The sequence below is a fragment of the Tachypleus tridentatus genome, chromosome 12, assembly GCF_004210375.1.
Source record: "Tachypleus tridentatus isolate NWPU-2018 chromosome 12, ASM421037v1, whole genome shotgun sequence".
Lineage (NCBI taxonomy): Eukaryota > Metazoa > Arthropoda > Merostomata > Xiphosura > Limulidae > Tachypleus > Tachypleus tridentatus.
Genome location: NC_134836.1, coordinates 11782797 through 11809185, shown reverse-complemented (window position 1 = coordinate 11809185; position 26389 = coordinate 11782797). Strand labels below are relative to the sequence as shown.

Genomic DNA, 26389 nt, shown 5'->3' with positions numbered 1-26389 from the left:
ACTGATAAATTCCCACTTGCACCCTATGTACACTGCAGTGCCCATTCTCTAAACTTGGCAATTTCTGATGCTTGTAAAGAAGTTCCTGTGCGAAATTGCATGGGAGTAGTTTCTAGCATTAAAAACTTTCTCAGTACATCCAAACGAAAGCACGTTTTGACTCTTTCGGTGGAGCACCTGAATCGAAAAAAAAGTTTGAAAGGTCTCTTCCCCACCCGATGGGTGAGACTTGTGACTCAGTCATTGTCTTTCTAGAATTAATCCATGCAGTTGCAGATGCCCTTGAGACCATAACAGATTGGCAAGACAGAGATTCTCCCCGCAAGCCAATCAATTGTTGTGTTCTATAACACAGCCAGGATTCATCATCACTCTACTTACCATTGCTAAATTGTTTTCCTTTAGTTTACCTTTGTGCAACTTACTGCAGCAACAGAACATTGATTTAGGTGCTGCGATGCATCACGCAGGAATAGTGGAAGATTTAATCCGTTCACTCAGGAATAATACTGTGAATGAATTTAAAAACATTTTCTGTAAGGCTCAAACTCTGTGTAGTGAGTTTCAAATTGACATCATAATGCCAAGGCAGGCAAAAAGACAGATGTACCGTGCTAACTCACAAACCACTAGCCCTGAGGAGTACTTTCGTATTGTTGTATTTGTACTATTTGTTGATCACTTTCTTTCACAAATATGTAACTGTCTGTCCAGTCACAAAACTCTCCTTACAAACTTCATGTGTCTGCTACCATCAGGATCTACCACAGAATGGTCAGAACCTACAGCACAACAATGTGACCAAATTAAAGAGTTGGTCAATATATACAAGGCTGAAATTGACAGCACTTCACTAGCTGCAGTAGGTGAACTTAGGGTTTAGTAGAAATCACTTGCGAACAACAGACCAAAAAATGTCATAGATGCATATGCAATGTGCAATGCAGAAATGTTCCCAGTCATTTATAGACTGTTGAAAGTATTTGCCACGCTGCCTGTGTCAACGAGCTCAGTGGAGCGTTCGTTTTCAACTCTCAGAAGACTCAAAACGTATTTGAGAAATACCACCATTGAAGATCGATTGAATGGCCTGGCCTTATTATACATTCACCGTGATATTAAAGTTGAACCAAACTGTGTTATAGATGTCCTGGCAAGAACGAACAGGCGTTTGAGCCTTTCATAGATATTCGATTGTATTTCTCTAGTTCTGACAAAACTTGCTGTATTAAAAGTGTTCAATTAGAAATTTGCATGTGACCATTTGTTGTGTGTGAAATTATCTGTCATGCAATCACGGATCTTTATGAAACTTCACAGGTGGTAACTGAACTTGTCTAAAAAGTTTGGGTCCATGGGGGTGTTTTTAACACCCCCCCCCTGGCTACGCCCCTGGAGTTCGGTGCTATATTATTTCAATATTTCTTACCAGTTTCATTTTTTGGTTGCTACAGGGAAGTACAAAAAAACTCGTATATAACGATACTTAAGAACATTTAATTGCACAAACATGATAACTGTCAAACAATATCGTTTGAAATAAATAAATGCATATTAATAATAAAGATATCGAGCAGTTGAACTTCTTATGCAATTGAAGTGTTATTGATGTTTAAGTTTAATAGCATCAATTTCTTAATTATCAAAACAATACGTTACATAGTGGTCTTCAATACGTTATATAGCGGTCTTCTTTCCTTTAAATATTCACTGCAGCTGAGCTTGGAGTTGTATAAACATGTGTGGTATCATATTTTAAAACTGGGATCCGTATGGTGTCCTCCCTATTAACTACTCTGAAGTTGGTATGTGGTCAACAATTGTATGCATATATAGTAACCCAGGTAGAAGTTGCAAAGTGTGGGTACTCAAAGTGTTCCCTTAACGTTGGTCCATCGCTTCGGTATACTTACAGCGTCCAGGAGGAACCATTTTATCTTCCCTGGCCACCCACTTAATCTAAAGATAGAATTAGAATTTTCGTTATGAGTATTTATTGCACATTTAAAAACATGAAGATAAGATTGGTTAAAACTTGTAGTATAGGAATTTCTTTATCTGTATATAGATGACGCAACTTTTATTTTATTCATAAAAATCTATTATTATTAAAGTATATTGCTTCGGTTTATTTTTTCCAGAACCATTATTATTATGAGCATTTCTTTTCTACACTGATAACATATGATACAAATATCATATAAAATATCTGTGAATTTTCAGTCTAAACTAATGTGACATCAATGTGTCACTTTGGTCACTGACTGAACTTAAATCAAGTTTTGTTAAATACAACTAAAAAGAAACTTCCATCTATCAATGAAAAGAGGGACAAGTTTATAACAGCTAAAAATTAGTAACTTTCGTACTTCAATTATAAGTGTTGTTTTTTCTCTAAATCCATTGTTTTATTTCTTATTAATTTAACAGAAATATCAATATGATACCAATTTTATTTAGAGAAGAAGAATGTCGTCGGTATTTGGGTAATAAAAGTTCATACCCCGGAGGGTCAGGTTCTCTATGACCTCTTCCTCCTCCCAGTACTTATGTTTTTGACGAATTTTATAACTGTGGAACTGAATATTATTTAGATCCTTTTCAGGGCAATGTCCATGTATTGTGGCTCATTTACTGTGATTATTTTATTCTATTAGCAGAAATGTTAAGTTTGTTGGTGGCATTTATTTGTTTTTTTAATTGTTTAGTACATATATATAGTAGAAAGATATTTTTTTATTATTATTATATTTTTTATTTTTTTATTATTATTTAAAATTTATATATATATATTTTTTTCTTTTTTATTTATTTTTATATTTAAAATATAAGTTAACTGGGGAGAGATATTTAGGACTAGCTTCATCATATATAAGGTACCTGTCTAGTTCGCATAGTAATTCGTTTTTCATCCAATTCTTATTAAAGTACATCTATCTGGTATGGTTGGTATGTTTGAGTATTTGTGAATAAACTGGGATGATATAGTTCTTGGAACTCTGTACGCAGTTGTTAGGAGTTATGTAGAGAATGTGATGTTTTGAATTTGTTTTGAATTTCTCGCAAAGCTACTCGAGGGCTATCTGCGCTAGCCGTCCCTAATTTAGCAGTGTAAGACAAGAGGGAAAGCAGCTAGTCATCACCACCCACCGCTAACTCTTGGGCTACTCTTTTGCCAACGAATAGTGGGATTGACCGTCATATTATAACGCCCCCACGGCTAAAAGTGCGAGCATGTTTGGTGCGAGCAAAATTCGAACCCGCGACCCTCGGATTACGAGTCGAACGCCTTAACACGTTTGGCCATGCCGGGCCTGAAATGTAATGTACTTCATATTTGTTTTGTCTACTTTTAACTTTATTTTACCCATAATTACTGGAATCCCTATCTCATTAAACATGCTCGCTTTTTCAGCTGTGTAGGTGTAATAACGTTTCAGTCAATTCCCCTATTCGTTGGTAAAAAGAGTAGCCCAAAAACTGGCGGTGGGTGGTGACTCTCTTGTGTAAATTTTCTTACATATTCACAGTTATTACTTTCGTACATAGTATTTGGAAACATTACATGTTACTTGTTTGTAATAAAAAGATTATTTACAAATAAAAATTAGCGAGAAGTAAATTATTTTGAAGACATATTTTTTATAATTAAATTTCCTATGACTGATTTGTTCCATTATAGAAATGTGGCTTTGTGGTTAGTTAATTAAATGTCTCGGGTAAATATATTCTCAGTTAATGAGATACCTTGAATTTGAGGCCTAACAAAGGAAACTTTTTATGAGTCTCAGCCCAAATGATGAAATAATTAAATACAATTCTTTAACAGTTATCGGATTTTTATAAGTTGTTTTGTGTGTATGTTTTTCTACAATTTAATTATGAAACAGTAAAATCACTATGAATTTTCATAGTGTGGGTATAAATTTATTTGGTGTATTAGTTACCTTTGCAACTCAAGAAAGGAAGTACCTGCCTAGCGACTTATAAGACTAAATCTAACAAGAATGTTAAAGGAACAAAAATATATAAACAATTGGCATAAATACCGAGTATCGGCAACTCATAGTATTTTTGTTACTAGTATATGTCTTAATTGTTGAATGAAAGTACAACCTGTGCCATTGTAGTCAACTTAATGTTTTTAAATGAACTTTAATGATTCATGATAGCTTGAATGTAATCAGAAAGGAACGCGTAAGTCTAGTAATTCACATGTTAGTGAAACGAATTGGTAGAAGAAAAAATAAAAAATAGTTATTTAATATCATTAAAGAAACTCAAAACTATATAACTGGTCGTGAAGATTCAATGATAATATAAGAACTAAAATATCACCTAACGTAATGCTTTCAAGAAAACGATGAAATCGTACTATAGTTTCCGAAACTACATTTAAACGTTAGAAATCTTAAGATAACGAAAAGTTAATTGGTACATTAAAAATTGTTTGTTAATTTCGTGCAGTGTTCCATCACGTTTTCACAAAGAATACCAGTAACGTATCATGTATGACAATAATATTGTGGAATATTCTGAAAAATTGTTGTTGTTGTTTTTCAAAACACCTTTTTGTTAATTTGTAAGGTAAACATAAAAAACAAGTGATAAAAACAGAAACTGACTTTCAAATCCAGTACTCTTGCTAGACAGGAAACAGACAAGTACCAGTTAGATGTATATAAATGCTTTCATCATCACATAAACCTTTCTCTCATTAAGAGAAGCAGTTTATTAATAAGCTGAGAACCCAATTTGAGTAAAACAAAGAGACATTGTTTTTTCTTTGGCGGTAAAAACACATACAAAGGCTAACGTGACACTCATGGCGTCATTATTTTAGTATGTACCCCTTACTTGTGGAATTCAATAGCATATAGTTAGGTTTTCTAATTGTTACATTCTTTATATTTTCAAATTTGGCAATAAATTAGATACTGTGTGTGTATTTTTTCTTATAGCAATGTCATACCGGACGTCTAGAGGAATCGAACTCCTGATTTTAGCGTTGTATATCCAGAGACTTACTGCTGTCCTAGTGGGGGACAAATTAGATACTGAAAAACATAATTTTTTAACATGTCGAGCAGGTCGTGGCCTATGGCTAAGATACCATATTATGGATCTGGGAATCCGCGATTGTGCCTTATTATTGCGAAAAAAAAAAATGGATCTCTGAACTTTACATTCTGTCCCGCACTGGTACAGCGGTAAGTCTACGAATTTACAACCCTAAAATCAGGGGTTCGATTCCCCTCGATGGACTCAGCAGATAACCCAATGTGGCTTTGCTATAAGAAAGCACACACACACATTAGTCCCCTGCTAGTACAGCGATCTGTCTAGGAACTTACAACGCTAAAATCAGGGGTTCGATTCCCTTCTGTGGGCTCAGCAGATACATCCATGTGGCTTTGCTATTAGAAAACACACAAACCCATTTATTGCGCCCGGCATGGCCAAGTGGTTAATGCACTCGACTCGTAATCAGAGGGGCGCGGGTTAGAATTGAATGAAAAATGGATTATTATGCGAACTAGACAGGTACCTCGTACGTGATGAAGATAGTCCTAAACACCTCTCCCCGGTCACCATATATTTTAAACACAAAAATAAATAAATGAAAATATATATATATATATAAGGGGGGAAAAAAAAAGGCCACCATCAAACTAGACTTCCAACTGATAGGGCAATAATATCTATAAATATATGAAACCAGTAGATGGACATTGCCCTGAAAAGGGTCGGAGAAATTCAACCCACTCTAACCCTAAAGCGGTAGCCATACCAACAAGCACTGCATGATCATATAAGTAAAGGAAAGAGGAAGATAGTTCAAAGCGCACCTGACCACCTAGGGTACATACGGTTACCCAAATCCCGAGAGAAAGAGATACATCTTAAAAGTGACAGTAAAATTAAATCAGAGATGTGAAAGAGATGTCACTTGGTATCTTTAATTGGTTGCCTTCCTATTTGTCTCTAATTAAAGTTATTGATTCTTGTGGATAGCCTTCGAATACCTTTGCGAAAATTCACTAAACAAAGAGATCTTAAATGTTGCTTAAATTTTTCTACACATTCCACAGTTCTATTATTTTAGCTTACCTGTCATCATTTAGGGCACAGCTTAGTGATGAATGTTTTTCTTTTGGAATGATATTAAATACTTTTTTTGTGTTAAAATAGAAAACTAAAATATAACCTGTATTTTATAAATGTATATATTTATACATATGCACATAACAAACTAAAAAGTTTTAATTATCGTCTTACTGAGTGGGTGAAATACAACAGATAATATGTTTATATTAGCTGAATTAAGAATATAAAGAAGCAAACAGAACACATAAAAGTGTCGAAACTAGTTTTCTGGTGTTGTCTGTTACACTCGGATATGTACACATTAGTTGTTTATTGTAAAGTGATATAGGTAACGCTTCTTTCTCTATTGTACGAGTAAGTTAAACTAAGATGTGCAATTTTACCAGTAAGTCGTATACACCTAATATGTTGAAATATTTTAAAGGATTGGATGTGATTATCTTTATTTTCCTGTTACTGAACCTAAGCAACTTAAAATCACAGTGTCCAATGTTATCAGTAAGATGACAGTACTCTAGTGTTATATTTATTTTATTATTTCTTTGTGTTTTTATTGATACTCAGTGATCACTCAACATTATTAATACAAAAATTCTGAAACGAATATTGACCGATGGCGTCTACTGTGTTAATATCATGAATATTTGAAATGTACTTGCTTCAGGAATATTTAATCCAAAATACATTTAATAAGACAAATGGAGGTAAAGGACCGGAAGAAGAGCAAAAGTTAGCAACCCAAGTTTCTTATACTCTTTGTTATTTAACTTACAGATAAATATACGTCATTAATGATGACTGAGTCACATCCCACCTCAACATTTATTTGAAAATTTTCACGACAAAACTAGCTCATAAATCTAGTGCTGTACTTTTCTCCCAGTTTACTAAGTGCTCTGTTTTCACGTGTAATTTTGTACTTTTCTTCCAGTTTACTAAGTGCTCTGTTTTCACGTGTAATTCTGTACTTTTCTTCCAGTTTACTAAGTGTCCTGTTATCAAGTCTAGTAGTGTATTTTTCTCATAGCTCACTAAATATCCAGTTCAAACTCTTGTGCTGTAAAGTTCTTTCCAGTTTACTGTGTCCAGTTTTGAAGTTTAGCACCATATATTTTTTTTCTATTTAATTAAATATTCATGCTAAGTTTCCAATATTTTAAGCCACTAAGACCCGACATGGTCAGGTGGTTATGGCGCTAGACTCTTAATCTGAGGATCGCGGGTTCGAATTCCTGTCACACCAAACAAGCTCGCCATTTCAGCCGCAGGGACATTATAATGTGATGGTCAATCCCACTATTCATTGTTCAAAATAGTAGTGCAAGAGTTGGCAGTGAGTGGTAATGCCTTCCAACTAGTCTTACACTGCTAAATTAACGATGGTTAGCGCAGACAGCCCTCGTGTAGCCTTGTGCGAAATTCAAAAACCAAATAAAACCCATTGTATTGTCAAAGTTGTTTGCGTTATAATGCCCATCCTACTGCCAAAAGTTCCAATCTGTCTATTTATTCCAACTGCTGGGGTCCTCATCTTCTTCTTCAATGCAACAAGTTAGATTCTCCTTTGATTTGTAACACCTGTCATCTCGGTCATCTCGCTTCTTCCTACAGATGTCTTGGTAAGCCTCTCCCTATATCTGATGATCTTGTTTCCGTTGCACCAGTTCAAACAACTGATGTCATCACATCTCCTACGAATTCGGTTTCTGCTGTCCCTGCCACTAAAGACGTTGTAACTCTTATTCTCCAAAATATCCTCCAGTATCAACGTGTATTTTTCCTGGATAGTGTCACAACTGCTGCTCATATTATTTTTATATGTGGGCTACGTATTCTGGCCTTAACTCTTTTTTTTCTTCGTCGCCTCTGAGAACCTTGTATGGACTACACGCTAACGTTTTTATTCGTTAACATTCGTTCCCTTCTTACCAGCCTCCTACTCTTGGAAATTCTGTTGGATGTCAAATCCTATGGCTGCATTCTTTTCAATTAAACTCTTCTCAAACCCACTCACAATGTTCACTGTTTGGCTTTGGTTTTTAATTGTTGTGATAACCCATTAGGTATGGTCTTTGGAAGGGGTCTATTAGAACTGGTGTTTGTCTTCCAGCTAGGATTCACTTTCTTCCTCGTTATTCACTCCCCTGAGCGGAACTGTTGATTTCCTTTCTCTTATCACAACTTTTGAAGCAATAAATATTCGCCAAAGTGTTGCTTTTTCCTCAGGACATTTTTCTTCTATTTAGACAGAACCTATTCCAGCTATATTACTGTAGCAGATATTAACTAACATGGCACAACCTCCTCTGAATTTGCTCTTTCAGTTTCCTAGCTGTTCAGGTTCTCATTCGTCCCACGATGTCGTTATTACTTCAGTTAACCTTGTCCGTCTTATTCTCTTCACGTTTCCTCTTATGGACAGTGCTCCAATCTCAATATTAAACCATCTTTTTTCCCTGTTTTGAAATCATTTTAACGGATGGAAGTGTTTTCCTTCTTAACCAAATTTGCTAGATGGCGCTGCGCCTTTATTTTTATACAAGGCTACTTTTTGCCTTCTTCCATGAAAAATACTTTCAGAAAACTGGAACGTTATCATCGTGACACTTTGGACATTATGGACACTACCATCGCCTCTCTCACGACTCTTATTCTTAATTCCACACACATATTCTAGTCAACAACTATTTGTAGGCTCTGTTGCTGATGTCCACTATATGCTCAAGAACAAACGTAATTCCTCTCCTGATTTTGATGGTACCTCTTACTCCTAATTTTTTCTTCCTTAGCTCAGAAAGTTTCTGACATGCATCTGATACGAGTTCCTATCATCCTAGTAGACTTACTAGTGTTCTCAGTAAGACTTTTGAACATATCCTGGTTGTCCAGCCTGTTTTCCACTTCTGAGGCTGGTTTTTACCCACGTTTGTCCACCAAGGTTCAACTTCTAAAGTTATGAATCTTTTACCAATTTTTGTAACTCTCATAAGCCATCATGTATGTTGCTTTTTGATTTCTAATGTGTGATTGACTCAGTGTGGCATCATGGTTCACTCTATAAGTTGATCTGTTCCACTTCCCGTATCCTTATATTCCTATTATTTTCTCTTTCCCCAGTGGCTGGAGAACTATTGTCTCTATTAATGGCATTTTCTTTCGTCCCTTCACTCTCTCTGCTAGAGGTCTCCAAGATTCAGCACTCTTCCCTCTTTTGCACATTCTCTATGTTGCTGATATGGTCCACTGTACAACTATGTACACTCATAGTAAGATTCTCCAATCTCCAGCTAATTTATTTTTGGTTTCGATTTATTGCTGGTTTCTCATCAAAATAACGTGGTATTATTTTTGGTCCTACATGCAAAACATTCTACCGTTGCCGTGTTCCGTCTTTATTTTATGTCTATGTCTCCAATGTCCCTATCCAACTTTTTCCTTGAGGAAGTATCTCTGTGTCGTTTTTAATAAACAGCTCATGTGAAAGCTGCATCTCTCTGACAAGATCTCTCGCCATCTTAATCTGCTCCACTCACTTACAGGAACTTTCTGGGGCTTACATTAGATATTTTTACTGTAGACATACAATAAATTCAGTTGTCATGTATGAAATACGGGCATGCCGCCTGGATTTACACTTCTGTTTTCATCTCAAAGTTTTGGAACGTCATGCTCTCTGACTCGCTTTCTGTGCTAAATTGGTTGGCCCAACTCAGTAATTGTACAACTGTTTGAACTTTCCGCACACACCATTCTGCATGCTACAGCTGTGCACTCGCTCAGTTACCAAGTGTTATCTTCTCTAACATCACTGTCATCAAAGTCAATATCACACGAGTGTTTCTAGCACCTGGTGACCATTTTTTGAGCTTGTATGTTATGTTACTTTCATCAGATGGTCCCGGCCATGTTGCAGTTCCTATGTCTCATCTACCGCTTTCTATCTATCCAGTGTTCTGAAGCCCATAGAATTCACTGTCTCAAATTTCCTGCGCGACTCGTCACCATATTTTCACCCTCTAGTGCTTATCATACCATTTACGATTGTCTTCACTGTCTTTCTAACATTCCATTTCATTTATCTCATTTTCATTGCACATCCCATTTCGTCCTTCGCTTCTTTCCATTCTCTCTCACTCGTGCTCCCTTTACTGTCACTCAAACTTGTATCCATCACTTGCATCTTTTGTTATTTTCTTTTTATCTCATTTTCTTCGCTTGATCGACGACAGGTCGTACTCACTAACTGTCCACCAGTTCTCTTTTCGAATTGGAATGGAATAACACCGAATTATAACGATGACGTGGTAAGAGCAGACGAAACTGAAATGTATTCGAATCTCTATTAAGTTTTCCAATGTGGATATCTGCTCCATCTTCCGTTTACCTTTGTTTGCAGGTTCTGGAACGTAGTACTCTCCATATGGCCATTCACATCTGGCTGCCAAGTCCAAATAATGGCCTTTATGATCGCATTACTTTTTTGCAGGCTCTGGTTCATCTCCGTGATCTTTACGTTCGTTATGATGGATTGTTCCTCTGCTCTTGAAACCACTAGATTCTCCAATTTATTCTTCCTGCTGAACATCTGCTGAATTTGTCTCTTCATATTGATGACCACGAACATTTTGCTCATCCGCCGATGGTCCTCCCAGATTATATTTACTCTGCTACTTCACGTTTCATGGACACCACTTCCAGCGAAGATCTAGTGACTCGCCCCGCTCGCTTGTTTTCTGACCTCATTCACTTACATAATGTCCGATCTGTTCTTACCCTTCGACGTATGACATTTTATATCCTCTTATTCATCTATCTTTTGTTTTCTCTGCTTCTCTAGTGACGTCTTTAGGTGTAGAGAGGACGTAACATGCACCTCGCCAGTTTTTGACTAGAAGGAAGTATCACTTACATTCTAAGTATTTACAAACTTGGAGTTACTGAAGACTGTTAAGAGTTTCCCGAGACATATATATTTTGGTATTAGATTCTAAAGCAAAGGATTTAATATTTACTCTGTAGTACTTAAGGCAACTGAAGAGAATAAATATCACTCAGTCGGAAATTAGTGGACTAAGTAACGGATATTATTTTAATTATCATATAAACTTATGATTAGGGGATAGTAAAAGACAATTCGTAGCAACACACACACATAATATTGTGGTGGTTTGTAAACTCTAAATCATTTCAGTAATATTATTTTAAGTATTTATTGTTTCCTTATCCCACAAAGATGCTTTAAGATGAAGGATCTTCCCAGTTTAAATATTTTTAAATAACTCATTAATAATTTACAGTTGACTCAAATATGAGATATTAATTCTTATATTTAGTTACAGTGATTTTATTGATTTTTTGTATTCTTTCTTTATTTCCTTTTCTAACAGTTTTACAATCGAACTTTCAAGTATATCATTTTACAGAAGATTAACGTAAACAGATATTTACTTTATCTCTGTAATGCAAAAGTGTACTCAAGTTCAATTAAAAAAGCTCATTCGCGGTAAAGGTTAACAAAACCACAGTTATTTGAGGAATATTGCTTTTTTTGGTTTATACATATTAAAAATCTGTAGTTAATGTGGTTTGGTTTGTTTGGTTTGAATTTCGCGCAAAGCTACATAAGGGCTATATGCGCTAGTCGTCCCTAATTTAGCAGTGTACAAGAAGGAAGGCAGCTAGTCATCACCACCCACCTCCAATTCTTGAGCTACTCTTTTACCAACGAATTGTTGGATTGACCGTCACATTGTATCACCCGCACGGCTGAAAGGGCGAATATGTTTAGTGTAACGAAGATTCGAACCCGCAACCCTCAGATTACGAGTCAAGTGCCTTAACCACCTGGCCATGTCGGGCCTAGTTTTTGTGAATTTGAGGCTTCCTGTTTACTCTGTTTCATTGGCCCGACATAGTCAAGCGTGTTAAGGCGTTCGACTCGTAATCTGAGGTTCACGGGTTCGAATCCCGGTTGCACCAAACATGCTCGCCCTTTCAGCCGTGGGAGCATTATAATGTGACGGTCAATCCCACTATTTGTTGGTAAAAGAGTAGCCCACGAGTTAGCGGTGGGTAGTGATGACTAGCTGCCTTCCCTCTAGTCTTACACTGCTAAATTTAAGACGGCTAGCGCAGATAGCCCTCGAGTAGCTTTGCGCGAAATTCAAAACAACCAAACAATCTGTTTCTTTTAATTTTCTGACTACGATATCCCTTTCATTATTCTATAACTGGCTAACTTAAGCTCCATTTTAAAATTTACTTTGTAGTCATAATTACAGAAACATGTTCAAAAATTATGAAGCATTTCTTTGGGAAAAAATACAAAACATAATTTTGCCCTAAATGTCATTATTTATTTCTTTTAAATTTACAACCACATTTGGTTTAAACTTAGTAATGAAAACAAATAACATCGTCCCACGTTGAGATTAACGTATGATAATACTAAATATCTGAATATGAACAAGTAGTAAACTGAAATACATTTCACCCTGCAGAGATCTTAGTTCTCTCGAAAATAAAAAAGTGAGTTCAGAATCGATCCTTCCCTATAAATCAAGACAATTACGTTAATTCGGTACCAATCTTTTTATAATATAACACAGTTACGTTAATTCAGTACCAATCTTTTTATAATATAACACAGTTACGTTAATTCAGTACCAATCTTTTTATAATATAACACAGTTACCTTAATTCAGTACCAATCTTTTTATAATATAACACAGTTACCTTAATTCAGTACCAATATTTTTATAATATAACACAGTTACCTTAATTCAGTACCAATATTTTTATAATATAACACAGTTACCTTAATTCAGTACCAATCTCTTTATAATATAACACAGTTACGTTAATTCGGTACCAATCTTTTTACAATATAACACAGTTACGTTAATTCGGTACCAATCTTTTTACAATATAACACAGTTACGTTAATTCGGTACTAGTCTTATAATATAACACAGTTACGTTAATTCGGTACCAGGCTTATAATATAACACAGATACGTTAATTCAGTAACAACCTTTTCAAGAAAACAAGAATGTTACGACGATGCAATATCGATCCTTCTTTATAAAACAAGACAATTACGTTAATAGAGCAAACGTAATCTATAAAAAGAGACAGGTGAATTCAGTATCTGTTTCTATATAAAACAAGATGGTTACGTGAATACTGTATGAACCTTTTCTATACGGATACAAAGTTACGTAAATTCAGTATTAAACATTCTCTATAAAGCAAAACTGTTATTTGAATTCAGTATAAATCCTTTTTTATAGAACAAGACAAATACGCGAATTCATTATCGATGTTTCTCTATAAAAGAAGACAGTTACGTGAATACTGTATCGATCTGTTCTATCAAACGTGAGTTTAGAATCAATCATTCTCTATAAAACAAAAAAGTTTGGTCAGTTCAGTGTACAGCTTTCTCTATAAAGCAATACAGTTAGGCGAATTCAGTGTCGATCTATCTATACAAAATGAAACAGCTTTGCGAAATCAGTATTATTATTTTTCTATGAAACAAGACAGTTAAATTAAATCAGTATCAATCTTTATAAAACAAGACAGTTACGCGTATTCAGTACCGATTTTTCTCTGTAAAAGAAAAAAATATTAGGTAAAATCAGTATCCATCCTTCCTTGTAAAACAAGACAATTATGTTAACTCAGTATCAATGATTTTCAAGAAACAATAAATGTTACCACAATGCAGTATGGATCCTTTTATATACAACAAAACAGTTACGTTGATTCAGCATCAATAATTATCTGCAGAAAGAGACAGTTAGGTGAATTTAGTATTGGTCTTTTTGTATACAAGAAGACAGTTGCGACAATACTGCATCAACATTTTGTATAAGACAACACAGTTACGTGAATTAAATATCGAGCCATCTATACAAAACAAAACAGCCACGTGACATCAGTTTTAATTTTTTCTGTAGAACAAGACAGTTAAATGAAATCAGTATTAATCTTTCTCTATAAAACAAGTTTCGCTTTTCAGTATCGATTTTATTCTATAATCAAAGAGTTACGTGAATTCAGTATCAATCCACTATACAAAATAAAACAGCCATGCGAAATCAGTATTAATTTTTTCTATAGAACAGGACACGTATATGAATTCAGTATAGAGTTTTCTCTATAAAACAAGACATTTATTCCAATTCTTTATTAATCTTTCGCTATAAAATAATAAATTTACGTTAATTCAGTATGGATCTTTTATAGAAAATAACACAGTTTCATAAATTCAGTGACAGTGTTTTTCAAGAAAATAAGAATATTACGAAAAAGAGCTATCGGTCTTTCTATATAAATCACAGTTATGTTAATTCATCATCAATCCTTATCTATAAAGAGAGAAAGTTACGCGCATCCAGTATCGATTTTTCTCTCTAAAACAAAAGAGTTTCGCGAATTCAGTAGCCATCTTTCCTTATAAAACAAAATAGTTATATGAATTCAGTATTAATCATTTTTAGGAAATCGGGAATGTTACGACAGTGCAGTATCAATCCTTCTCTATATAAAAAAATATAGTTATGTTAATTTAGCACCAATCTTTGTCTGTAGAAAGAGACAGTCACGTGAAGTCAGGATCTATGTTTCTATATAAAACAAGACATTTAGATTAGTTCAGTTTCAACCTTTTCTATAAGACAACACAGTTGCGAAAATTCAGTATTCAACATTCTCTATAAAACAAGACAGATACGAGAATTCATTATCGATGTTGCTCTATAAAACAACAGAGGCACGGGAAAACTGTATCGATCTTTTCTACCAAACAACAAACCGACGTGAATTTAGAATAAAAAAATCCGTATAAAACAAGGCAGTTGCGTGAATTCACAATGTTTCTATATCAAACAAGACAGCTACGTGAATTTAGTATCAATCTTTTTCTATACAATAATACAAATACTTGAGTTCAGTACCGACCTTCTCTATAAAACAATACAGTTGCATGAATTCAAAATTCATCTTTCTCTATGAAACAACAGAGTTTGGAGAATTCATTACCGATATTTCTATATAATGCAAAACATTTGCCTGAATTGAACAATGATTCTACTCTAGAAAAGATTTGTTTGTTTTTGAATTTCGCACAAAGCTACTCGAGGGCTATCTGTGCTAGCCGTCCCTAATTTAGCAGTGTAAGACTAGAGGGAAGGCAGCTAGTCATCACCACCCGCCGCCAACTCTTGGGCTACTCTTTTACCAACGAATAATGGGATTGACCGTCACATTATAAAGCCCCTACGGCTGAAAGGGCGAGCATGTTTGACGCGACGGGGATGCGAACTCGCGACCCTCAGATTACGAGTCGCACGCCTTAACACGCTTGGCCATGCCAGGCTCGATAAAAGAATACAGTAATGTGAATTCAATATCAAAGTTTCTATGTAAAAAAAGACAGTTGCGTGAATTAGGTGTCCATGTTTTCCTATAAAACAAGACAATTACGCGAGTTCAGTTTCGGCCTTTTCTATGAAACAAGACAGTTACATGAATAAATTGATTTTTGTCATTAAAAGAATACGGTTACGTGAATTCAATATTGATTTTTCTCTATAGAACGAGACAGTTACTCGAATTTAATATCAATTCTTCTCTGAAAAACAACACAGTTACACAGACTTACTATCAATCTTCCTCTATAAATAGGCCCGGCATGGCCTAGCGCGTAAGACGTGCGACTCGTAATGCCGAGGGTCGCGGGTTCGCGCCCGCGTCGCGCTAAACATGCTCGCCCTCCCAGCCGTGGGGGTGTATAATGTGACGGTCAATCCCACTATTCGTTGGTAAAGAGTAGCCCAAGAGTTGGCGGTGGGTGGTGATGACTAGCTGCCTTCCCTCTAGTCTTACACTGCTAAATTAGGGACGGCTAGCACAGATAGCCCTCGAGTAGCTTTGTGCGAAATTTCCAAACAAACCTCTATAAATGTAGGCAGATGACTTCAGTAGTGATCAAGTTACGTTGACAGTGTAGCGATCTTTTGTATAAAAGTGAATTCAGTACCAATCATTCTCTATAAAGGAGACTGTTACGTGAATTCAGCATCATATTATTCAGATAAAAGAATAAAGTTATGTGTGTTTAGTATCAATCTTTCTCTACAGAACAAGACAGTTACTTAAATTTACTATCAATCCTTTTGCACAAAACAACACAGTTACATGTATTTGGTTTCAGTCTTTTTCTATACAAAAAGACAGTTAGGTGAATTCAGTATCGATCCCTGTCTATAAAACAAGGAAGTTACGTTAATACTGTGTCGATCTTTTGTATAAAACAAGACAGTTACGTGAATTCAGCATCAATCTTTCTGCATAAGGGAAGACATTTACGTTATTCCAGTATCGATCTAGGCCCGTTATGCCCAGGTGGTTAAGGCACTCGAGTTGTAATCTGAAGTTCGCGGGTTCGAATCCCCATCACACTAAACATGCTCGCCCTTTCAGCCGTGGAGACGTCATAATATTACGGTCAATCCCACTATTCGTTGGCAAAAGAGTAGCCAAAGAGTTGGCGGTGGGTGGTGATGACTAGCTGCCTTCTCTCTAGTCTTACACTGCTAAATATTAAGGACGGCTAGCGCGGATAGTCCTCATGTAGCTTTGTGCGAAATTCAAAACAAATCAAACTTGGAACAGAGTTGTAGAAAGGATGGGGGAGTTTGTCAGCGAGAGCGATCAAAGACAGACGTAGTTTGTATCTTTGCAAATTTATAACGGAAAATTGAGTGAACAGTAAGTTTTTCGAGAATCTCTCATTTAATATAATTCTATCTGGGCTACTCACCATCTGAAACTAAGAGCCATACCGACCGAAATGCCGAAGAAGACTGGCAAGTCGAACGATGCAATAGCGTCAAAAATGGAAGGCCCAGGTCAGTGTTCAACAAAAAGTCTAATGTAGGTGGCCAAATTGAAAATGAAAATATAAAATTAAAAACATTAATAGAACTTGCAAAAAAAGAAATAAAAACTATTGCCTCCCCGTGAATGTTACTCAAATTAAAGATAGGAAAAAAAAAAAGAACAAAATATATAAAATAACTGAAGAAAATATAAACTCAACTGCTGTTGACAATGAAGCTGAGGCTACATTGTTAGACAATGAAGAACTAACAACTAGTAGCATAAATGTTAAAAACCCCACTCTGGATATTGAAACAAACACAAATTCAGAACCAGACGAAACAAATTCTGACGACGAAGGCTTCACACTAGTGAAGACTAGAAGTCAGAAAAAACAAGAAAAACAAACACTAACAAACATAGAAACACACACAAAAATGTGTCTAAATTACCAAAAAACGTCATTACCATACAAGGTATACCAGCAAATTACAACCAACCACAACTTGCAAGGGAAATATTCAGGTGTAAACCCAAAATTAACATTACTAACATAAAGCGTCTGTTTCCCGGCGGGGTCCTCGTTCAAAGACAGGAACCCGATGACTTAAATAGATTACTGAAAGAATGGCCTTCAGAGGCTTTTAAAACAGGAAACATAACAACTATACACTTACCTGGAGCTAGGCGAACTCCAAAATCTTTCGTAATCAGGGGGTTGCACCACTCTATCAACATAGACGATATTAAGAATGCATTAAGTGAACTAAACATAAAAACACGTATCAGTGGAACGAATAATTTCTAATATAGCTAAAAAAACCCAACTAACCTAATTAAAGTAGTTACAGAAAATTTTGTTTTTTTGTTTTTTGAATTTCGCACAAAGCTACTCGAGAGCTATCTGTGCTAGCCGTCCCTAATTTAGCAGTGTAAGACTAGAGGGAAGATAGCTAGTCATCACCACCCACCGCCAACTCTTGGGCTACTCTTTTACCAACGAATAGTGGGATTGACCGTCACATTATAACGCCCCCACGGCTGAAAGGGCGAGCATGTTTGGCGCGATGGGGATGCGAACCCGCGACCCTCAGATTACGAGTCGCACGCCTTAACACGCTTGGCCATGCCGGGCCGTTACAGAAAATACCCAAGACATAACCCAGCTAATAAATAATGGTATCACAATGTGGTACCACAAATACACGGTAGAACAAACCAAAACACCATCAGTGGTTGTAACACAGTGTTACCAATGCCAAAGGTTTGGACATGTAGCAGCAGCATGCCAAGCAACTGCGCGCTGTGTAGGCTGTGGAGAAAATCACCACATATCACAATGTACCAAACAAAACCCCAAACCTAAATGCCGTAATTGTAGGGAATAACACACAGCAAACTATGAAGGATGCCAAAAATACAAATCTATTAAGGCACACTTATACGAACTCAAAAATCCAAACATCAACAAGCCACTAACAAACAAAATCCAAGAACAATCAAAATCAACTACGACTCAAACACCAGAAAACACAAACAAACTCATATGCTGCAGTTTTCAAGAAAACATTATTCATGTTGGAAAAACCATCAACAAGTAATGAAGATTTACCTAAAACAACTGAAGACACACGAAAAACCACACTATGAATATTGATAACACACTAACCAATGCCATTACTTCTACCTTCTCGGAAATATTAACAGAATACACAAATCCAAATAATGAAAACAGTCGAACAGACATAATCATTAAAATAATTATGAAAAACATCGAAAAATACCTACCACAAATGTTAACATACATCATGAACTCTGTTAAACATGAATATATTCATAGTATTACATATCAATATCCAGGGTGCTATTGCTTCCAACACCTCTCCCGGTACATTTGTACATCTGATCTTTAAGATAATAATTAATAAAACAGTGCTAAAATAAAACAGCTACCTACATACTAGACTTTAAAAAATGAAAGAAAATATAAATGGACATTGCCCTGAAAAGGACCAGTTTAAAGTTGATATTATTACATACTAATCAGTCCATTCCAACAATGTAATGGAAGGAGGAAGAGGTCTGGTGTACCTGATCCTCCTGGGTATACAAAATATATATACCCAAACACCAGAGAGATAGATGAATAGATAGTTGTAGAAATATCTAATCATCACTGATGACGATTCAGTATTAAAGTTTCTAAAGTTGTAATTATTGAAATAAGAACTTATGTAGTGTATTTTTGTAAATTAAGAAATATAATTAGTAATTTCATTCTATTAAAATGTTATTATAGTGATATATAGTACATCTTCGAAACAAATATCTAAATATTTGTCTATTAAAAACGCTCTTTGATGATTTATTATACTTTTTCAGAGCGAAAAAAATTATTCTTTATCTAGTTTTTAATCATAGACCATCTTCTAATAAAGTCCTATGAATAAATTTGCTAACAATGTTAATTGCTTGGATTTTCGATACATCTTTCCCTAAGCCTAATATCACCTAAAATGTCGTATTTCACAATAAATGTTAACGTATCTTCGTATTGATAGCTCTTCAGCTTTTCGAATTACTGTCTAAGTTTTTCACTGGACACAAAATGCTACATTAAAATAAAAATTAATTATTCGTGTTACTCATTTCACTCAGCTTTTGCAGGTGGCGTGTTTGTTCATATAAATCATATCATTGTAAGTTCTTACGCCACGTTAGTACCTTTTAGTAACGGTTGCCTTTCTGCTGGAACAACATTTACTTTTTTGGGCATGAAATATCTAAGTTTGTTCCAAAAGTTTTTGTCTCCCCATTTAAGGTAAACCACAGTCTTTAAGTACATGTTCATTTCTGGATCCATATCTTCTTCATCTGGTAAGTCTCCAAGAAGAATCACTAGAAGACGGTGTATGCGATCTTCCAATACTTGAAGGTGAGCTGTTTTAAATTCCATCCGACACCACTCACTCTTCACGAAGTTTCTAGGATAAAATATAACGGGAGATATAATTTTATCCCCCACGAATTCGATATTTTGGAGAAAATAATTTGAAAGTTCAACTCAGTTCTTATATTTACCACATGTAATAAAATAAGCTGGTAAAAACAATACATTAAAACATATCACAACTGATAAAACGTATCTTCAAAATACAATGTTGTTAAAGTTTTGTGGAAAATATTTTATCATTAGACTAATGTTTCTTGTATTTACCTCATACGCCACATGTTACTGTTCACAAGAATTAACAGTAAACAATTATCAGTAATATAAACCAAAAACACTGAAACCCAGATAAGTGAAGTTTCATCCCTAGCTGAATCTCACTATACAACCATTGTAAGACAGCTTTAGTGAAGGATCTCAACTAAACTACACTAGTTATTTTGTAAGTTATCTTTAGTTAAGGGCCTCACTTTGTCTTCTTCGACGTCAACTAAACTACATACTGGTTATTTAGTAAGTTACCGTCAGTTAAGGCTCTCGCCTTGTTTTCTTCGACGTCAACTAAACTGTACCGGTTATTTTGTAAGTTAGCTTTAAGGGTCTCACTTTGTTTTTTTCCACGTCAACTATACTATATTGTCTCTTGATGACGAGAAACCTACTTGAAATAAAAATGCATCTCAGAACGGCTGGTATGGGTATTAACACTTTTATTGATAAGGAGATAACTCAAACTCAAACTAACGTGGCAGGGGTTTAGTTTAGAGAGAGAGAAATCAGAAGAGTTCTCTCTCCAACTGGGGTGTTTAGGAACGTTGTGGTTCCTCTTCGTCCCCTTACGTGAGAAATTGTTAAAATGTCCGTGGGTTTTTTTCTTTTAATTCTTTTTAATGTTTTTTAAGGTGGAGTGGGGTATTTATGAGTGAGAGGAAAGACGGGAGAACTGGACGAGAGCAGTATAAGTGAAGTGAGCCAGGCCTTGGCCCGAGAATGGAGTACACTGTCGGCTGGCGAATTCTTTTAAAATTTACTGTTTACTGTTAACTGTGGCTGGATTAACGGCCCTTTTCAGAAAGTGGCTGGGACCTACAGATCCGATGCCAGAGATTTTGCTGTGGGCGGAAACGGGAGTACCCCGAGAAAACCCACTTTCACGGCTTCGGCACAAAAAATCTACCCAGACCGTGCCCGGAAGTAGCTGGGAAGAAAAAAAAACAACAAAAAAAAACAACAAGAACTGATGAACTGTGACGGTGGTATACTTGGAAACTGTTAGCTGCGGTCATATAGATCGGGTAGTATCTTCGTCATGAACTTGTTTTCACACTTGAAGCCCATTGGTGCAAGTGAAAAACGTGGTCTCGGCTGTTCTTCGGTGGGCTGTTCTTCGCTGGTCTGTGATGCTTTGTTTCTTCTAGTGATTTTAGTTTGAGTTTTCTGCGTGGAGGTAGTTTGTTTTTCAGTTTGAACTGTCGCGTCGATGGATATCTTTGTAGTAGTTTGAGTCTGGCTGGTTGTTAACTTCTGTGGAACTTGGATTGAAGTCTGTCATGATCTGTTCTCTTTCTTTTTTAGGTTGCTGACACTTGGCGTGTTGGTGGCAGAGGGAATTGACGTCTTTTGGGTCGAGTTATCTGTATCTGTTTTCGTGTTTCTTCTGGTTAGTTCTGGACTCGGCGGTATTTTTGGAGTTTCTTGTTGGTAGTCGTCCGTTGGTTGTTTCTGATGTCTGGATGCTTTGTTTGACCAAGTGTTGAAAGGTCGTCGATGTGGGCGTACGGCTCTGAAGTGGAATATGTGATAATAACAGCCGTCACGTAAAATACAACCAGCACTGTACTTCGACGTTGTTACTATATAAGGAGATAACGCTTCAACCTTCCCAGGTCATCTTCAGGTTAACAAAGAGAGAGTTTGCACGTGTCTTGGTTTAATTTAGATTTTAGTTGTTGTATAAGTAGGGCTTCTTTGATTTTGCGTTTATTTATGTTTGTTTCCCTACTTAGTATTTGGGTGTTTTCTATAGTTATGTTGTTGTTGTTGTTTATTATAATATTTGCAGTGTTAAAAAACGTGTGAAGGAGTCTTTTATTTTTTGTTCTTTGAATCTAGTTTCCATTTTTCTGTTTGTTTCTCCAATGTAGGAGTCGTGGCAGCCAACTAAATTATACTGTATATTTTGTATCTTTAGCTAAGGAGTGAACATTTAAAATATTCCTCAACTGTATACAGATCTCAGCACGACTCCAACTTCCCCAGTCTTTCCAGCTCGCGCAGACCTCTTCACAGCTTCGACCGATTTGTCTTGTACAGATCATAAAACGATCATAATACCATCACTGAACAGTCTATTCAATCACACGTAAATTACGTGCTTAACTAACTCTAGCCGCGAGTGGAGTGAAGAGAAATAGTTTCTGGCCGCACCTTTTTTTTTTTTTTTCTACACCCTTCGTGGGAACGAAAGAGTAATTTAACCTAAATACCGACTAAGTATCAAGGCTTCTTCGGGTCCACCCTGTGGATGACAATCTTCAACTGACTTTTAACAATAAAGGAATATTTTTCAAAATAAAGTATAATAATACTCATAGTAGCCTACAACAGTTATGTTAAAAATACTTTTATAATTTTCCATTCCAAAGAACAAACTGGTGAACTATTTTTTAAATGTCACACACCCTAATATACAGGGAAAGAGAACTTATCAATTACTTACCATTCCTTGACATTCTCGACTCATAATCCGATGGTCGCGGGTTCGAATCTCCTTCGCACCAAACATGCTCACCCTTTCAGCCGCGGGGGCGTTATAATGTGACGATCAATCCCATTATTTGTTGGTAAAAGAGTAGCCCAAGAGTTGGCGGTGATGATTAGCTACCTTCTCTCTAGTCTTACACTGCAAAATTAGGGACGGATAGCGCAGATAGCCCTCGTGTAGCTTTGCGCAAAATTAAAAAAACAAACAAACAATTCTTGACATCCTTGTGACTCATAATTCTAAAAAGCTGTCGCATTTTATGTTGTTTTTCAAACTTTATATTGCACACTGAAGGGATTTATACATTTTTATTAAAAAAGTTTATAGAAATCCTTTACACTCCAGATGATAATGAAAAAATTTTAAACCATTTTAAAAGCGTAGCCAATGATAAGTCTGATCTCAATTTCCTAAACTTATTGTAACGTCTTCCTTACTGGTTGTGACTTTATATTATACTCATCTTTATTTGTAAATTTGTTTTGGTTTCTTTTGAATTTAGAGCAGAGATACTCGAGGGCTATCTGCCCTAATCGTCCCTAACTTAGTAGAGATAGACTAAAGAGAAGGGAGTTAGCCAAAAACAAAACATCGCCAACTCTTGAGTCACTGTTTTTACCAACGAATACAAGATTGATCGAACATAATAATGACCTGTTTCGGGTCCAGCGCCCGAGACACCAGGCCAAAAATGCGTATTTTGTAAAACGTGCTGATGGTAGATTAAATATTTAAATAAAATTTAAAAACGTTTAGTAAATAAATGGATTTCGTTGCACTAGTCATTTTATCTTGTATTACGTTTAAAATTTATAAGCAGTTCATATGCTGCTTCCTGACAAGTAGTTAAATGTGTATACAAAATCTGGAAGAATATTTAAAATTCTGATTTAATTCTGGGAACATTTGTTTGTTTGTTTTTGAATTTTGTACAAAGCTACACGAGGGCTATCTGCGCTAGCCGTCCCTAATTAGCAGTGTAAGACTAGGGGGAAGACAGCTAATCATCACCGCCAACTCTTAGGCTACTCTTTTACCACCGAATAGTGGGATTGGCCGTAACATTATAACGCCCCCACGGCTGAAAGGGCGAGCATGTTTGGTGCGACGGGAATTCGAACCCGCGACCCTCAGATTACGGGCCGAACGCCTTAATCCACCTGGCCATGTCGAGCCGCTGGGAACATAGTTTAATATGTAACCTTGTTGCCGAAAAATGGTAATAAACATTTAACTTCATTCTGAACAAACAATTTTATTTTCTTATCCAACTGTGACAAATGTTTACCAATTAATCTAACTAATTCTGGATGCTTGGTTTAATACCTAACCAATCCTGGGCACATGGTTAAATAAATACATAACAAGTTATGGTCACATAGTTAAATAACTTACCAATTCTGGATACATGGTTAAATATGTAAGTACTCACTTATGGGCACATGGTTAAGTGTTGTAAGGTAATTCTGAAAATGAACCATATTTCTTACTCAGACAAAACCACAATGATTCGTCGACTAGCTTTGACAGCTTGGACAATATTGTCTGCAATATAGGATCCTGCCAAGAAGTTACGTTCATGAATACAGAGATTGTAGAATGGTTCTTGTTCTTCCAATCCTGGTAAAATGTTATTTAAAACAAGACTTTCATCTAAGGTGTTGTAACAGATGAAGGCGTCGAACACCTTGTCTTCGTCAATTTCATCTTCCTTCACACACGATAAAAAAGTACAGATGTGATGTGTATACATCCAGATTTTGATGTTCATGTTGTAGCGGCTGTAAATGATCTTCACACCAGACACACCAAGTAAGAGTGCTAAATTAAAGGATAAATAATAAATCTTCTGAGAAAAGTTTTTATATTTTCCAGACTAACGAAGAGAGTTGTATTAAAGAAAATACATTAAATACCCACTTCCCTAATATACCAGACAAAATATTAAATAAATTGTTATGTTTGTAATTTAAATATTAGCTACAGTGCGCACCACGTTAAGAGAGTTGTTCTACAAAGTTATGTTTAATAAATACTTCTATTATTTTGGATGACGTAATATTTCACCTTCGAAAACTTACAAAATCCTTCTCAGGTTGAGAATGACCAATGATTCGGATTAGTTTTTGTACTGCGATGAGGAGTCTGAACCTTGATTTGTACATGAATTTGAGTACAAATCCAAATCACATTTTAAAGAGTTGTTAACCGAAAACCGCGAAAATGCCCAATCTTCTTATTATAAAAGATGATTCATAGTGGCCTAAAAACCGGATTCGGATTTGTATCCGGACGGTTGTTTCATACTTATTTCCCATCCTCTGTAAAACTTATGTATATAAGTGTGTTAATTTTTGAGATATGGAAACACTGACACGGGCCCGATTGTAACAGTCTTCCAGGGCGAGGGTAGATATGATAAAAAGAACGTTGTTAGCCGAGAGACTGTTTAGTAATAAAAGAGATAAGACATGGATTAATTAATTAAGGAAGAAATAAATTAAAATAAGACAAGTAGGAAAACTACAAACTTGCAGACGCACATATTATATTTACAAAATTATTTTTAACAATTACCCCTTTAATATACCAAACAAAACGTTAAATATACTGCTATAAGATATATTTGTAATTTAGATGTTAGCTAGAGGGTGCACGAATTTATTCCTTGTACGAGGGAATTTTAAATGATAAACAAACTTTGCGAAAAATATATGAAAATGTGCAGATTATAAATACGGGTAAGGCAGTCAGTTAGCTAAGTTGGATTGTTCAGTGATTCAGTCTGAAAGTGTTCTTGTCACAAACCTGACCGATCAGCTGGAGAGTTAGAGAACCATTTTTAAAATTACAACTTACAGTTACAAATGGAAAAAGTTCCAGTACCGTTAAAGAGGCAATAAACTAAATTATTACTGTTATCTGGTCTGTACCTTAAATAGTTTTTACCAGATAAAGTAAAATAATCTATCAATGACAGAACAGCGTTATAACAGTGTATATTTTTTATATATAAAGAAAGTCTTTAGCCTATTTAATTGTTGACTCCATTCCTGACTTTGTACCACAAGTTAACTGACTAGTTGCTTCTGATCTTTATTATAATGACCTAGTTATTAGTTTGTATGCTCCTATTAATTTGTTGCTCACTATAAAAAACAAACCTTTCGTTGGGTCTTTTGAAGTTTAGATAGTAAATAAGAAACCTGTCTTTAGATCTTTTGAAGTTCAGTTAGTAAGAAACTTATCTTTAGAGCTTTTGAAGTTCAGTTAGTAAGAAACCTATCTATAGATTGTTTGAAGTTCATACAGTAAGTACGTGTTCATACGAACCTGTACGTGTGTGTATTTTCTTATAACAAAGCCACATCGAACTATCTGCTGTGTCCCCCGTGAGTAATTGAATCCCTGATTTTAGCGTTGTAACTCCGTAGACCAGTGGTTCCCAACCAGGGGTGCTCGCACTCCTTGAGGGTGCGAGATAACATTAAAGAAATTTGTTTTGGTCACCTTCACCTTATTCTTAAATAAATAATTACTGTGAAGGGTGCGAAAACATATTAAATTTTTTAGGGGCATAAAAAAGGTTGGGAACCACTGCCGTAGACTTACCGCTGTCCCAGTGGGAGACAATAACAAACTCATCTCTAGAACTTTTGACGCTCAGAGAGTAAGAA

The 26389-nt window shown here is 35.7% G+C and overlaps 1 protein-coding gene across 5 annotated transcripts in view; it reads right to left on the bottom strand.

Moving 5' to 3' along the window:
- Window positions 1–1826: 1826 nt before the first annotated feature.
- Window positions 1827–26389, bottom strand: part of LOC143234587 (protein toll-like) — a 37669-nt gene continuing 13106 nt past the window's right edge. The window contains exons 5-7 of one of the 5 annotated variants that reach the window (XM_076472045.1): window positions 24203–24533; window positions 19723–19982; window positions 1827–1959 (exon numbers count right to left, since the gene is read on the bottom strand). In XM_076472045.1, the coding sequence (XP_076328160.1) occupies window positions 1955–1959; window positions 19723–19982; window positions 24203–24533 (596 nt within the window). In that variant the 3' untranslated portion in view covers window positions 1827–1954. Of the gene's footprint in view, window positions 1960–12442; window positions 19983–24107; window positions 24534–26389 lie in introns of those variants that run through there. The other 4 variants (XR_013018723.1, XM_076472044.1, XR_013018724.1 and 1 more) reach the window with 4 other exon arrangements.